The sequence below is a fragment of the Neophocaena asiaeorientalis genome, unplaced genomic scaffold, assembly GCF_003031525.2.
Source record: "Neophocaena asiaeorientalis asiaeorientalis breed wild unplaced genomic scaffold, Neophocaena_asiaeorientalis_V1.1 scaffold223, whole genome shotgun sequence".
NCBI classification, from domain to species: domain Eukaryota; kingdom Metazoa; phylum Chordata; class Mammalia; order Artiodactyla; family Phocoenidae; genus Neophocaena; species Neophocaena asiaeorientalis.
The window spans coordinates 2,141,211-2,156,581 of NW_020175045.1; the positions used below are offsets into that span (position 1 = coordinate 2,141,211).

Consider the following 15,371-nt stretch of genomic DNA (forward strand, 5'->3'; position numbering starts at 1 on the left):
TTTCTGCAGTGTCAGTTACTTCTCCTTTTTCATTTCTAATTCTATTGATTTGAGTCTTCTCCCTGTTTTTTCTTGACGAGCCTGGCTAATGGATTATGAATTTTGTTTATCTTCTCAAAGAACCAGCTTGTAGTTTTATTGACCTTTGCTATTGTTTCCTTCATTTCTTTTTCGTTTCTGTTCTGATCTTTATGATTGCTTTCCTTCTGCTAACTTTGGGGGTTTTTTGTTCTTCTTTCTCTAATTGCTTTAGATGTAAGGTTAGGTTGTTTATTTGAGGTGTTTCTTGTTTCTTGAGGTAGGCTTGTATTGCTATAAACTTCCCTCTTATAACCTTATGGGGATTCCCTTGTATGTTATTCGTTGTTTTTCCCTTGCTGCTTTTAATATTTTTTCTTTATATTTAAGTTTTGATAGTTTGATTAATATGTGTCTTGGCGTGTTTCTCCTTGGATTTATCCTGTATGGGACCCTCTGTGCTTCCTGGACTTGAGTACTTCCTTTCCCATATTAAGGAAGTTTTCAACTATAATCTCTTCCAGTATTTTCTCAGTCCCTTTCTTTTTCTCTTCTTCTTCTGGGACCCCTATAATTCGAATGTTGGTGCGTTTAATGTTGTCCCAGAGGTCTCTTGAGACTGTCCTCAATTCTTCTCGTTCTTTTTTCTTTATTCTGCTCTGCGGTAGTTATTTCTACTATTTTATCTTCCAGGTCACTTACCGTTCTTCTGCCTCAGTTATTCTGCTATTGCTTCCTTCTAGAGAATTTTTAATTTCATTTATTGTGTTGTTCATCATTGTTTGTTTGCTGTTTAGTTCTTCAAGGTCCTTGTTAAACGTTTCTTGTATTTTCCCCATTCTATTTTCAAGATTTTGGATCTTTACTATCATTATTCTGAATTCTTTTTCAGGTAGACTGCCTATTTCCTCTTCATTTGTTAGGTCTGGTGGGTTTTTACCTTGCTCCTTCATCTGCTGTGTGTTTTTCTGTCTTCTCGTTTTAGTTCCTTACTGTGTTTGGGTCTCCTTTTTGCAGGCTGCAGGTTCATATTTCCTTTTGTTTTTGGTGTCTGTTCCCAGTGGCTGAGGTTGGTTCAGTGGGTTGTGTAGGCTTCCTGGTGGAGGGGACTGGTGCCTGTGTTCTGGTGGATGAGGCTGGATCTGGTCTTTCTGGTGGGCAGGACCACGTCCGGTGGTGTGTTTTGGGGTGTCTGTGACCTTGTTATGATTTTAGGCCACCTCTCTGCTAATGGATGGGGCTGTGTTCCTGTCTTGCTAGTTGTTTGGCATAGGGTGTCCAGCACTGTAGCTTGCTGGTCATGAGTGGAGCTGGGGCTTAGCGTTGAGATGGAGATCTCTGGGAGAGCTTTCACTGTTCGATATTACGTGGAGTCAGGAGGTCTCTGGTGGACCAGTATTCTGAACTCGACTCTCCCACCTCAGAGGCACAAGCCTGACAGCCGGCTGGAGCACCAAGACCCTGTCAGCCACATGGCTCAGAAGAAAAGGGAGGAAAGAAAGAAAGAAAATAATAAAATTAAGTTATTAAAATAAAAAATTATTTAAAAGGAAAAAATTAAAAAGTAATAAAAAAGAGAAAGAAGAGAGCAACCAAACGAAGAAACAAATCCACCAATGATAACAAGCGCTAGAAACTATACAAAAGGAAAAAAACGGACAGACAGAATCCTAGGACAAATGGTAAAGGCAAAGCTATATAGACAAAATCACACAAAGAAGCATACACACAGACACTCACAAAAAGAGAAAAAGGAAAAAATATATATATTATATATCTTCTGGGAAGTCTGAGGTCTTCTGCCTGCATTCAGTAGGTGTTCTGCAGGAGTTGTTCCACATGTAGATGTATTTCTGATGTATCTGTGGGGAGGAAGGTGATGTCCGCATCTTACTCCTCCACCATCTTGAAGGTCTATCCTCTAAAGTATTTTTAAAGTTCTCTATTCAAACAGGTTGTTGGGTTAGCATCTCTGTTAAATGGAAATTAAATCATAAATTCAATATTTATTAAGTAATGAGAATCTGACATTTAGAGTAGTTTGTTGTTTTTAATATACAGCAGTTTTGAAGTTTGTCTTCCTAATTCGCTGTGTCTAAGCGAGTGAACTAAATTTTCGAATCCTCGTGCTCACATTGACAAGCCCTGTGTTAGAATTTTACAATTACTTCCGCTGAGTACAGGAACATAGGAACCGCTCGTGTGTAGACAGATACAGGACTAGGAACTGGAAAGCTGCCTGTCCCGAAGTGGACGTTAGTGTTTATTTCCTCTGTAACCACTCGCTGGCCCTTGCTTGCTTCCCGCCTCCACCTTTGCATCTCGGACTAACCCACGCCCACCTCTGTCCTTTCTCCATCCCCTGCGGGGCCTCTGCCAGTGATTCTTGACCTGGACAGGCTCTCTTTCATGCACACAGCTCCCCTGTGCCACTGACAGAAAGGACCAGAATTCAACCAAGTATGGGAGACTGGATCGATTACTGGCAGAGAAAGAGATGTGACCAGAGTGGGCTTGCTCAGCACTGCAAGAGCTGAGGCTCTGTCCTCAGGCCTAAATGGGCTGAATGGGTGCCTGAGGCCGACATGCGACGGAGGAGCGGCTTCATTATTGCGGGGGCTGTCGCAGAGGGTGGGGTGGGTGTGCAGGAGGGTCTGTCTGATGATGCCGGACAGAAAGAAGCCTTGAATATGGAGTCCTGAGTGTGTATGACCTCTGCTAGAGCTGTGGGTAATAGGAGAGTCCAGTGAAGATTTGGTGAAGAACAGAGTCCATTTGCCAAAAAGATGATTCTCTTCGCTGGTGCTATGAGCCTGGACCCTGCGCACGTCCCTCATATCACACTCAGCGTCTGTGCCTAGCACAACTGCACGGGCCCCAAATAGACCTGCTGCTACTTCTTGAAACAGACAGCCCCCTCTTCTCCACCACGAGGCCCCACCTCAGCCATCCATCTGGAGCTAATAAGGGTCAGTGCTCTGCTGGGTCGGGAGGGCGGGCTGGTGTCAAGTATGTGTTTGGTGGCCTCTGAGCTAATGAATTTGTTGTGTTTTGTCTAATCCATGAACCCATGTTTTTAGTAATCTTAAGTGATATAGATTTTTCAAACCAAGCAGGATTGTAAAAAGCCTGTTTTCCATTTACTCCTTTTTGTTAGACCACGTTGCCCCAGTAGCTGTCAGGAGAAGACTCTGGGATCGTGTCGCCTCTTTCTACCAAGGTGCTATCTTAGTGCATTCAGGCTGCGGTAATAAAAATACCACAGACTAAACAACAAGCGTTTATTTCTCACAGTTCTGTAGGCTGGACGTCCATGACACAGGCAGATTCAGTGTCGGGTGGTGGCCCACTTCCTGGTTCATAGACAGCGTCTTCTCGCTGTGTCCTCACGTGGCAGAGGCAGGAGGGAGCCCTCTGGGGTCCCTCTGATACGGGCACTGATCCCATCGTGAGGACTCCCTCTTCATGACCTCGGCACCCCCAGAGGCCCCACCTCCTAACACCATCACACTGGGGAATAGGCTTCAGCATGTGAATGGGGGGCAGGGGGCACAGACATTCAGTCTGTAGCAAAGTCTGAGTGGTTAATCTCAGGTTAGCATCTCAGGTTCTGCCAGACACTATTCTCTGAAGAAATGACCACGTTCTCCTGGTGTTGAGGATAGAGCAGAAGTGTAACCTGGACCTTTAAATGACTGACGCTGTGGGGATCCTGAAGCCTATTGCTACACGTCCAGTGGAGTGACGTGCTCTCCAGTCTCTGACAATAAACCACAGTGACCTCAACCGCGGTTCCAACTCAGCCCAGCAGGATGGCGTGGCGCGCGGAGGTTATGGGCCGATTTCTGGTCTGAGCACGTTGGTTTCTCATCCCCTCCTGTCCCCTTCCCGCCAGCCCCGCGTTGGAGAGCAGAATGGTGCAGTCCTCTGCCTTACGGTTCAACAGCGGCTCTAACGCGGACCCGGTAGCTTATTGTCCAGGTGAGGCAGGATTTCTCCCCTCTCCGATGTCATACGTGATTCTTCCTGAAAAGAGTCGAGGCCACCAACCATGCAGAGCAGCAGAGTCACCAATAAGTCACCGCCTTTGAGGTCGTGAAACAAGCTGGTGAGATGATTAAACAGACAGTTCTGGTGGAGAAACAAACTGTAAATGTCCGTTTATGTTAGCATTTGGTGTGTTTTAAGGTCCATTCGTCTGACCCTGATTTCAAACGCAATCGTTGGAAATAAAGTCAAACTGGGGGAAAAGGATTTCCTCCCCTTCTTAACAGTCTGTGTTTAGCTCATGCCTACTTGTGTCCTCGGGACATTTTGCACGTCACGTCTGTGTGTCAAGGTTCGGCACTTGCGCCCATGTCGTGGTGCCTGCCACCGGGACGACTGTCATGCCGTGGTGACAGAACATGGCTGGGGTATCTGCATTGCCGTGACTTTTTGTGCCCAATCAGGCCAAGAGCCCTGGCCAGGTGGTGGTGGGAGCGGGGGCTGGTCCCACTGTTTTTGTGCCTGGAGCCCCCGCCCAAGTCGGGCAGGAGGCTGGCTGTGGGCCACCCCCGCTGCCCCGCCTTCCTGGAAGGATGCGCGGGGGACACGGGCAGTGCCTTGATTGTTCTTGAGCTCTCGTCGCACCTCCGAGGGCCCCGAATGAGAGGCGGTGGGAGGTAAGAGAGACGGGAGCTTTGGGGAAGGAGTAGCCGTAAATCAGGTGAGTTGGCGTCCACTCCGGCAGCTCTTCGCTCACCAGCTGTTTCCTGTCCGGCCATGGGAGGAGGCAGGCTGTGCCAATCGGCAGGGCACGATCGGCAGCTGCGGGAAGGGGCACGACCTCCCGCCGCACTGAACCCAGCTTCCCCTCCACGGGGAGGAGCTGTGTGCGGGCTGGGGGCCGCGGCTGGAGGCGAGGTGTTCGTGCCGGCCTGGACCCCGGCCTCCCAGGGCAGAGTCGGCCTGTGCCCTGACAGCACGCATGCCCAGGAGGAAGGTCGTATCGCAAATCGTGATCTGTGCTGTGACGCAGGGAAGGTGTGTTTCTGTTCCTTAAACAAGATGCTCTCTGCCGAATCACCCACAGGCCTTCATTTTAAAATGGGAAGGTTGATTCTTCACTGAAGGAAGCCCACCCGTCGGTTTCTTCCTTCGGGCCCGGAGGAAGGAGGCACGTGGGGAGGGAGGAACCAGGGCTTGCCGCTCCTGTCTTTCTTCATCGTCTTTTACGAAGTTTCAGCTCAAGCTGCCGTCTAGGACCTTCCAGATGATCTTCCTCCTTAAAAGCCCAGAGTGCCACCTCCTTGCCACCCTCCACTGTCGTGAGAACACGGGGCTGGCGTGGCTTCCCTGGGGGACTCTCCCAGCGCGTCCTCGCCGGTCCCTGTCTGCAGAGTGAGGCTCAGGGTGCAACCTTGCAGGAAGCCGTGTCCTCTGGGCACATGGAGTATAATCAGCATCCCACTTTTTAAGGGGAGCTTTTGCCCGTTCACTTCCACTGCCTCTGTTCCCTCCATGTAATCGACATTGAAGGCCCTCTGAACGCTCCTTATGCCCCGTGAGTGCCGCCGCGTTGGGGGGTTCAGTCCTCCGAGAACAGGACCGTGGGTGATTTTCAAGGTCACTTCTGGCTATTGAACGGCCCTGGTTTGTATCGACGTTCAGTCCGGAGAACGTCCAGTGGGTAGAGAAAGACTGGTCATCCCAGCACGGAAATCCAGACCAAAGAGTCCCCTCGTTCTAGGCTGTAAATCAGGTCATACAAATGTGTGATGTAATAATGGAGCGTCAGGCCTGTTTCCAGAAACTGGCGCGTGTTTTGTCATGTGCCTCAAAGACGGACCTTCTTCAAAGACGGTGGCTAGAGTGCCTTGGGCCAGCTCTCCAGGAGCAAAACCATTCACAGACACTTAATCTCACGCGCTAGCTCCCTGGTGGCGTGGCCTGGAGCAGGCCAGTCTCCATATCTGGGAAGGAAGGGAGTCAGCACCCTGCCCATCACCAGGATCAAGCCAGGGGCGCTTTGGAAAACACAGTCTGAATTTGAACCTTGAGATCAGAGCTATAGAAATTGCATTTTTAAATTTTTTTAATTGTGTTTTTAATTTTAAAAAATACATGTATGCTATTAGCCTTTTTACTTTGCCTTCCTATTTACACACAGGCAAACTAGCAGTCATTTTACCAAATCAGGGTTCCTCAACCAAGACTGAGTTGTGACTCTGTTTCCTCCACGACAGGGTGAATCAGTGAAGTACTTCCTGGATAACTTGGACCGGATTGGCCAGCTGGTGAGTAAGACCCCCACCCCAGGAGTCTGTGATCCAGGATTAGAAAACATTTGTGTGGAGACCAAAGCAGCCCGAGCGGTGAGGGCTTTCGCTGTCCTCGTGAGCCATGTTTGTTGTGTCAGGTGACCGCAATGCCATTTTTGCTCCTAAAAAGTTAGCGATAATTCCTTAATATCAAGTCAGCTTTGAGACTTTCCCAGTTGTCGCATTAGTGTTTTCTTGTGGGTACTGCTTTATTTTAGTAGTTTGAATCAGCATCCTATTACGGTCCATCCATTGTAACTGGTCCGTGGCACTTAGACTTCTTTCATTCTTTCGGTTTCTCCTTCCGTCTTTTTCTTCCTTTCAATTTATTTGTTGGAGTAATTGCATTATTTCTCCTGCAGGGTTTCTCGCGTCTCAGTTTTGCTCTTCCATCCCTGCAGTGTTGTTGAAGGTGTTTCTCTCTCCGCTCTGTGCTTCATGAATTGGTAGTTGGCGCTAGAGGCTTCAGCCCTGTTTGGACTTTTGGCAAGGATGATGCATGAGTGCTGGTGTGCGGTAATCACTGGAGGATTGTCAATGGTGCAGGATCAAAGTGGTTTGAGTGACCACAGTTGCCCGTGTGTTGCTAGACTTTAAGAGTTCTCCAAGAATAACATAATAAATATATTGCAGGCTAAATTTAAATAGCGTTGCAAAACCTAAGTTAAATCAGTTCATAGTCAGGGTTTGGAATGCGTGTGCCCTAGAAGTTAGAAAAACAGAAAGGTAGCTATGGTGCAGGGGAAAAAAAGATGGAAGTCTCCTGTGGAGAAGAAAGCCGATGAGATTGCAGGCTGGGGCCTAACAGTGAAGATTCTGATAATCCTTCCTCAGCCTGATGAGCCTTTGTTCATTTTGAAATGAGCTGTTTAGTTCCTTCACTTTTTGTTTCATGGTGAATTTATATTTTTGTAATTGAAAGTTGCTTCTGGTATTTGGTTCAGCTTCTCTCAAAAGTCACTGTAACTCTCTTTCCTTTCACCCCATCTTTTTGTTCTTGTTTTCTCATGTTCTTCCTCTCCTGAATTTCTCCCTTATCCTATTTTACAGAATTACTTTCCTAGCAAGCAGGACATCCTGCTGGCGAGGAAGGCCACCAAGGGCATCGTGGAGCATGACTTTGTCATCAAAAAAATCCCTTTCAAGATGGTGGATGTGGGCGGCCAGCGGTCTCAGCGCCAGAAGTGGTTCCAGTGCTTTGATGGGATCACGTCGATCCTGTTCATGGTCTCGTCCAGTGAGTACGACCAGGTCCTCATGGAAGACAGGCGCACCAACCGCCTGGTGGAGTCCATGAACATCTTTGAGACCATCGTTAACAACAAGCTCTTCTTCAACGTCTCCATTATCCTGTTCCTCAACAAGATGGACCTCCTGGTGGAGAAAGTAAAGACTGTCAGCATCAAGAAGCACTTCCCAGACTTCAAGGGTGACCCCCACAGGCTGGAGGACGTCCAGCGCTACCTGGTCCAGTGTTTCGACCGGAAGAGACGGAATCGCAGTAAGCCACTCTTCCACCACTTCACCACCGCCATAGACACCGAGAACATCCGCTTCGTGTTTCACGCTGTGAAGGACACCATCCTGCAAGAGAACCTGAAAGATATTATGTTGCAGTGAAAGAGGATGCCCCTCACTTTTGTGGTCCTTCAGCAGCCTCGCCGGCCACAGGCCAGATCTCCCCGGTGTCCCGGAGCGGGTTTCCCGAATCCGTGCCCTCAACACCTGGCTCAGGGATGCCGTGAGGCCCGCCACGCTCTAGGCCAAAGGACGTGACACTTTGACGTTAGCTACTGAATCCTGGGGACTAGTGAAACTACTGAAAATCCAAGCGATCACTTTGGTATTAATGTGTAATGCTTAATAACACAGCTTTCTTTCTTTTTACAGAAACTATTCCTTCTCTGACACAATGTAATCGAGGACTGCGTGTGTGTGCGCGCACACTCTGTCTTTAATGACAGAAACACGAAAACCGACATCTTTGCAGATGGCTTTTCTCTCTAACTCGAGAGTGCTTGGTGAGGAGTGTTGCCGGGGCAGGGGGAGGGGGGAGTGGTTTGTAGGAGGTGAAGCTGTCGCCACCACTTCCCCAAGGGAGCGCGCTGCCTTTTAAGTCTCTTGTGCCGATGTCCCGAGAGGCCCTGGCCCCGGCCGTCAGATGAGAGGGTGGCAGTGAGAGCTGGCGGTGTGGACTTAAGGCCCCACAGCCTGCACTTTCTTCCCGCCCTGCCCCCTCCCCTCTGCACAGGGCAGTGCCCGCTGCCTCTGTGCCCACCCTCCCTGCCCCTCGGCAAAAACTTCAACCAGCTGGCCTTGCAGATGACTCTTCTGTCTTCTGAGTCGTCTCCAACGCTGCAGTCGGCTGCAGGGAGCCTTTCCTTCTTTGGAGGAAGTGGAGAGCTCCTTTCCTCTCAGGGGCTTCCGAGAGCTGGCGGCATTGCCAGCAGAGCCCTCGTTAATGCCCCCGGGCTCCGCGCTGCCTCCTGGTGGCCGAGAATCGAGGTTCTCATCACGGTCTCTTGCTTCTACTAACGTACACGTAGCAGGAAAACTGTTGGACGTGGTCTCCTCTGAGTGAAACTGCAGAGGCTGTGAATGTCGACGCGAGCTGGTCAGTCTTACACTCAGTTAACTTGTCTGGTTACTCTGTCCAGGTGTCTTTCACTGTGTTTAAAAATACATTGCATTCCAAACTGGTCCCCGCTGTGTATTACTCTACTCAAGAGTGCCTGGCGTGTTGAGGACCCTGCCTAGCATTTAAAAGAGAAAAAAGCTTCCTCTGTCAGTGGCACCAGAATGTTCCTGTGGTTGAGTAACCGTCCCCGGGCGCCATCCCCAGGCCACACTGTTCCCGGTCCTGCATCCCTGGTGAGTGGCTTGCTTGCCTTCACCCAGCAGATAAACAGGGATCTTGTGGCAGATGCTGACCCAGGAGGAAAGGGAGGAAAGAAACTGCTTCTGAGTCAGCCTTGTTATCACAGGGTTTTAATGAGGAGACGACATGAAATCCTGTCTCTCTGGGCGCTCAAGGCTTCCTGTCGATGTTCGCTGGGGTTTCGGCTTTTTTCTGGCTGGAGAAAAGTTGCTGTTTTTGTACTGCTTCCTGTGGCTCTTCGTAAACTGAGAGGACGAGCCCTGGGATCGGGGCCGATGACCGAGGCCGAAAGAAAAAAGAACATTCTCAACGGGCTGCGTCAGGGCGGCCCGAGACCCCGCCGTCGCTGCTCAGAGGACCTGTCCTGGGGCACGAGCGCTCCTCGCCCGCCGGGTTCCAGGTCTCACACGTGTGTCGGGACCCACGCACTTCCTCACCAGCCTGGCGACGCTCCCTGTGGTCTGGCGGAGGGGGCGGTCGGCGTAGCCGGTGCAGGTGCCCGTCCGAACGGCTTGCTGGCGAGTGGGGTCAGCACGGTCGGCAAGCGCCGTTTGTCCTTTAAACCGTCTGACGCGGCTGCTGGTTTGCTTTCGGAGGCGGAAGCGAGTTGGTATAGACAGGGAAGCTGAGCGGACTGGGAAGCAGGGGGGACAGCCCGAGGGGGGCCCCTGCCCGGCCCAGAACTGACCCGCTCCCCCCACTGCGGCCGGGCTCCCCTCTTCACGGTAAGCTGAGTGGACGGCTTAGTCCCGGCAAGGCGCCCGGCCCTCAATTCCATGATTGGTCGGCATCCGAGAAGAAGATCGCTCTTTGCAAGGTCAACTGAAACCATTTACAGCCTTTCTACACATAGATTATAGTCACTTTTCTCTCCAAAACCTTAGGCTTTTCTATTTTTTTATTTTAATTTCACTGTTACCCTCGATTATTGTCTTTTTTTATTGAGATACTTGTGCCTCATCTGTTATTACAAAAATGTAACAATAAACTTCCTCAAACTAAGATATTTTCCTCATAGTTATACTGTTTACACATAAGGACACATGTACGTTTTTTACTGAAATATTTTTTTAACCCTTCAGTTTGTAGAGAAATTGTTTTAAAGCTATTGCATTGTAGCTTTGTAATTTATATAGAGAGTCCTCTAGACTCTTTATTCTTGTAATTTTTTTACTTCTTTGATAAAAATGAGTCAGGTTATTTCAACTCCAAGATCAGGAAATAATCTTGAAACAAGATCGTTAGTTATGACTAACTAACTTGGGCATCCTGGGAACAGACACTAACTTGGTATCGTGAGTTAAAGGCACCGTTAGGAGGAGAGCAGTCGGGGTGAACTGCTCACCGCTCACTTACACTTTGCACAGCGTTTTAGCATTGGCAGGAGGGACCGGTTTGGTGATCTGACCGCCTTCAGCCTCTGCATGTATCCTCAGTTTTCCTTTGCGTAATAGAAAATAACTCAGCGTGTGCAGTCAGCATTAATTTACAGCCCTCAAAATTCAGAGCAGTTGGGTAACTCTCCTCATGTTCCTTGAAGGTGCATTACTTGTCGATCACAGTTTTTATTTCCACGTGGGACACAGGAGTGCTGTCACTGAGTGGATGCCTCTAGAACACGACTTCAGGACAAGGAACAGGGGCAAATACATGGAAAGACACGTGTGTGTGTGAAGGAGGGATCCTGCTGCCCTGAGACCCGGGGGCCCGAGGACAGGACCTGGTGATGGACGTGGACGTGGCCAGAGACCGGAGGCTGGGGCAAGCCCAAGGGAAGGCAAGGGTGGGAACTCTTTCTCCGCAACCCTGTGGGGTGACCGTCCCCATCACAAAACGAAGAAACCTCTGATGCAAAGTGCGAACGATTCCCAGCCGGCAGAGCTCGTGGCGCTCAGGCTTCTCTTGTAGAAAAGGCACGTATGTACTGTCCAGTGGCCATCACCCAGGTAGGCGTTGTGTGCGTCCACGTGTGGGGAAGGCAGAACTGCCCCCCGCCCGCCCCCAGAGGAACTTGAACTCATCATTATCCACGTGGCCGAGGGCTAAGGTCTTTGGGTTCCAGTTTCCCCGTTTGTAAAAGTTGGATCAGAGCACGATGCTCAGCTCTGGCACTGCAGTCAGGTCACCTGAGGGGCTTTGCAGAGCCTGTGCAGTACAGGCGTCACGTGGACGCACTCCTGGTTTCCCAGGTGGTTGCTGTGCAGCCGGGGTCACGGGCCACGAAGCAGAGGACCACGGAGGACTCCCTCCAGGCCGCTGGAATTGTGGTCCACAACGTGCTGGCCCCCGAGTCCTCCCCTTGCTGTGACCTACAACCTGCCTCAGGAAGAAAGTGATGCTGGGTTTTCTGTTGTGGTTTAAGTGAAGAGCAGAAGTTCCCACTAAGCCTTCAACAGCATGTCGGGTGGTCCTTTCAGGCCTTCTGATGCCACCTTCTCCGTAAGGTGCATCAGATGCGCTCAGCAACTCATTCTTCAGTGATGCCCGGAAATTTAGAGAGCTCTGTGTGAAGAAGAAGACAAGCCCTTTTAAAGTCTGCCTGGCAGCGCTAGAGAGAGGTGGGCCTTGCGTGTGGGATTCCTGCATTTCACGGACTCGGTGTTCGGGGCGGGCGCAGGCCCTGGTGCCAAGGTCGGTGCTGGGCCTGCAGCTGGCGGGGGGCTGAGAGCTCAGCCCCCCTGAGCAAGGGCTGCTTTTACTGACTGCGTTTGTGAGGTGCCTGCTGGGCCCTGAAGAGGGTGGTGGCGGGTCCCCAGAGGAAGGAGCTGCTTGGTTAAGGCGGCTCAGAGGCTGGCACTCGCTGTGTTGACGGCCCTTAACGGCAGGTGGCACGCGGTTCGTGCTGAGTTCAGGGAAGGGGAAGGCTCGCTGTGGGTGGAGGGGAGCCCCTGGGGCGTGGAAGGGCCACTCCGCTTCCTCGGTCCCACTCTTGGTGTGTGGTTCCTACCTTCTGCTGGAGGAGGACTTCACGGCGCACGAGGCCCGGCTGCTCGTGTGGGCCCTCACTCTCCTGCCAGGTCCCGCCCTCCAGAACCCGCTGGAACTAGAGGCTGGGTGTTCGCTGGTGCACAGGGTGGTACTGAAATAGGTGGTTTTGGTTTCCACACCGTGTTGGCACCTCTTCAGGTGAAAACCTACTCAAAGCACAACAGGTTACTACCTGCCAGAAGCACCCCCAGTGCCCGCCTCTCGCTGGATGACATGGGATGCGTCACACCCAGAGCGGCTCCTCGGCGTGGACCGCACACCTGCAGGGGTTCTGCTGACCCTGACGGTGGTCGTGAGCCCCTAGGAGAGCGGAGCGCTGCTCAGCGTGGGAACTTGCTACGCGAGGCTCCCGCCCCAGGTCAGCGCAGGAAGGAGCGGGGTGTTGCCAGCCCGAGTGAGTTCTCAAGCATCCTAGCAGGATGGATGTTCCCGGGAATCGGCGTCTGAGTACAGCAAGAGGTAGGAAATGGGGTGGAACTCAGAAATAGACCATGAGATTCCTGCCCCCAAACGCAGAACTTGTAGGGCAGCAGGCCCTCCCCGGCAGCCTGCGATTAGGGTGTGGAGTAGCTGAGAACAGGCAGGAACTGCTCTTGTATCCCACCCGACCTATGGCGCCTCCCTCCTCAGATCCAGCGAGGACCTTGGCACGTCGCTGTGAGGCGCTTATTATAGGGACCCGAAGACTGTTGCTGTAAACGCGGCCCCGTGGCTCGCTTCACAGAGAAGCGCACACCTGGCTCCCCCTGGAAACTGGGTTCTCCGCTTCTGAGCTGGTTGTGAAGGTAGTGTTTTTATTCCGGTGGTTTTCTTTGTGTGTAACACAAACCACAGTGAAACACTAGAGCAGCTACTAGGGATTCCTGGACCAGCCCAAGTTTCCTCCCGGGCAGGCAGCCGGCACTCTGATTGCGCGGCCGGCAGACTGTAGACGGGGCTGAGCCGCGCGGGCTCACAATCGTCCTGATCTGTCTGTTCCAGGCTTGTCATCGGGCGCCTTTTTATTAACACAGTTTATTTTGTGCTTTCAAAAGCCGAGTGATTCCCCCAAATGAACATCACCGCAGCTATTCACAGTCAAGGTGGAGGTTCCCCGCGGGACCGCATTTCCCGGCAGCTTGCAGAGCCAGACCGCTCTGGTGGCCCAGGCGGTGTGGACACTGGGGAGGGGTGGACCGCGCATTCCGCCTGGTGAGGCTGACCCGGAGTCCGGCCGAGAGAAGTCCAATGTAGGGGCAGCTGAGAGCATGACCCTTGTGAGTCGGCGGAAACAGGCCCTCCGCTGTGGGTTCTGCTGCTTCCCGGTGCTGGTCCAGGGGCCCAGCTCTTCAGCCGACTTCAGAATTTCTCCAGTCGGGAAGGAACTGAGAATGGGGTTCCAGGAGGCCCCACCCTGAGTGGCAACTGGCCGGGTGTGCTGCCGCAGGCAGCCTGGGCGCTTTACGGCATCTCACGGGACTGCCACGCACCTTGCAGCTGAACCCTCTGCCCTGGGGCTCAGCCCCTCTGCTCAGTGCCCGGCCCCCGGGGACGCCCCCCGCAGCCTTGGGGGACGCAGGAGGTCTCCTCACCACCGTCTGTCCGGCTGCCCTCTAAAGAGGTCCGTGCCCACGCTGGGCAGAGAGCACTGTCACCTAGGAGACTCTGGAACTCAGGTCACAAACGTGGAACCTGCCTTGATCTGACAGTCGGGCTAACAAAGCCGGTTCTCCGTGGCTTCCCTCTGAACGAGCCCGGGCACCTTTTCCAGGTTCACCGGCAAACAGGTGGCCAGAGCTCTCACTGTGGAGTCTGTGGAAGCCGGGGCCAAGGCCTGTCCCAGGAGGGCTCACGGGCACCCAGTGAAACTTCCTGCCCGTCATCTTAACTGTTAGATTCTCTAACAAGCCTGTTTATCAAGAAATTTAAAAGAGATCTCTATTGAGTCTGCCCACCTCTAGGATCTTAAAGCATTACCTTTTGACCTGTTATGCAAATGGCAAAACATTCCAAGTGTCTTTTCCTTCACTGCGTTCGAAGCAGCTAAAATTGGCAGGCATGTCATTCTCTGTTGACACGAGCGCAGCCAGGAAGTTCAGTGTTGTGTGCTCGGCCCCCTCCGCCCTGCCACGTCCTCAGCTCACCTCCTCGGTGCTGTGCTGGGGCCCCTGCGGTGCGTGGGGGACCCCGTGGCGGGGCAGGGCTGTGGGGATGATCTGCGGCAGCGGCTGCAGAAGCAGAGCTCTGAGCTCTTCCGGGCTCTCTCCACGGGGAAGGAAGTTCAAGGGCAACAGCCGAGTGCCGGGTCACGGGCGCCGCCCCTGGGGTGTCGCTGCAGCTCCACACCCCTCCCCTCCCCCCCATAATGGCACCAACAATGGGGGACACGCCTCGGTTTACGGATGCTGTGTTCCAGGTTAAGAGATACATGATGCAGTGTAAAGGGTGTTTAGCTCCGGGGGTTAGTTGAACATGTTTTGTACATACGACTTTTATAAATCTATTAAAACTTGCCGTAAATTACATTCTTCTGGTGTGTTGCGTCCCTGGCGCCCCGCGGCAGCCACGAGCGAGGCCCCCTGAACGGGGAGCATGTTACTGGGTCCCTGAGTGCGTGTTCGTTGTTGTGTCTGCCAGCTTCCTGGGTGAAGCTCCACCCCTGGGTCGGGTGGCCAGGGCTCCAGTGGGCACCGGGCAGGAGAGGGGTGGGTGGGTGGTTAGAGCCTGGGGTCTGGGCCTCGGACTCTGCTCCCTCATCCCGTCCCCTCCCTGGCAGGGATCCCACGTACTCTCCAGTGTTTACTCAACCATAGGGTCAGGCATGTCTCAACGACGTCACAAGTACAGACTGTAGTCTGGATGAAATGCAGGAACACAGCTGAGTGACAACGTCGAACCTCCAGGGTCACCGCAGAAAAAGTGTTGTGGGTAATGTTAGTATAAGTAGAAATAATGACACTCCCCCCAGAAAAAGAAAAAGTAGCCTTTTTGTTATGTCGCATCAGAAACATCAACCTTCACCCTGAGAAGCATGGATACAGGGAACAAGCATTTATGAAGTGAGCCAGTGCAGTGGATAAGGTTTTTTTTAAACTTTGGGCAGAGTGACCAGAGCAGAAGAGGTGTCTAGTGGATGTGTGTTGGGTGGACGTGTCATGGATAAATAAAGACTCTCCCAGTCTGTCCACATCAACAAGGATCTGAGT

General features: G+C 52.1%; 1 protein-coding gene across 8 annotated transcripts in view; it reads left to right on the forward strand.

Annotated features, from left to right (window-relative positions):
- Positions 1–14,688, forward strand: part of GNA12 (G protein subunit alpha 12) — a 109,884-nt gene extending 95,196 nt beyond the window's left edge. Inside the window, exons 3-5 of one of the 8 annotated variants that reach the window (XR_003005718.1) lie at positions 6,246–6,296; positions 7,371–12,971; positions 13,168–14,688. Coding sequence is in view for 1 of the 8 variants with exons in the window: in XM_024763464.1 (XP_024619232.1) it covers positions 6,246–6,296; positions 7,371–7,940 (621 nt within the window). In the remaining 7 variants the exon portion in view is untranslated. Of the gene's footprint in view, positions 1–6,245; positions 6,297–7,370 lie in introns of all 8 variants that reach the window. The other 7 variants (XR_003005719.1, XR_003005716.1, XR_003005717.1 and 4 more) reach the window with 7 other exon arrangements.
- The last annotated feature ends 683 nt before the right edge of the window (positions 14,689–15,371 follow it).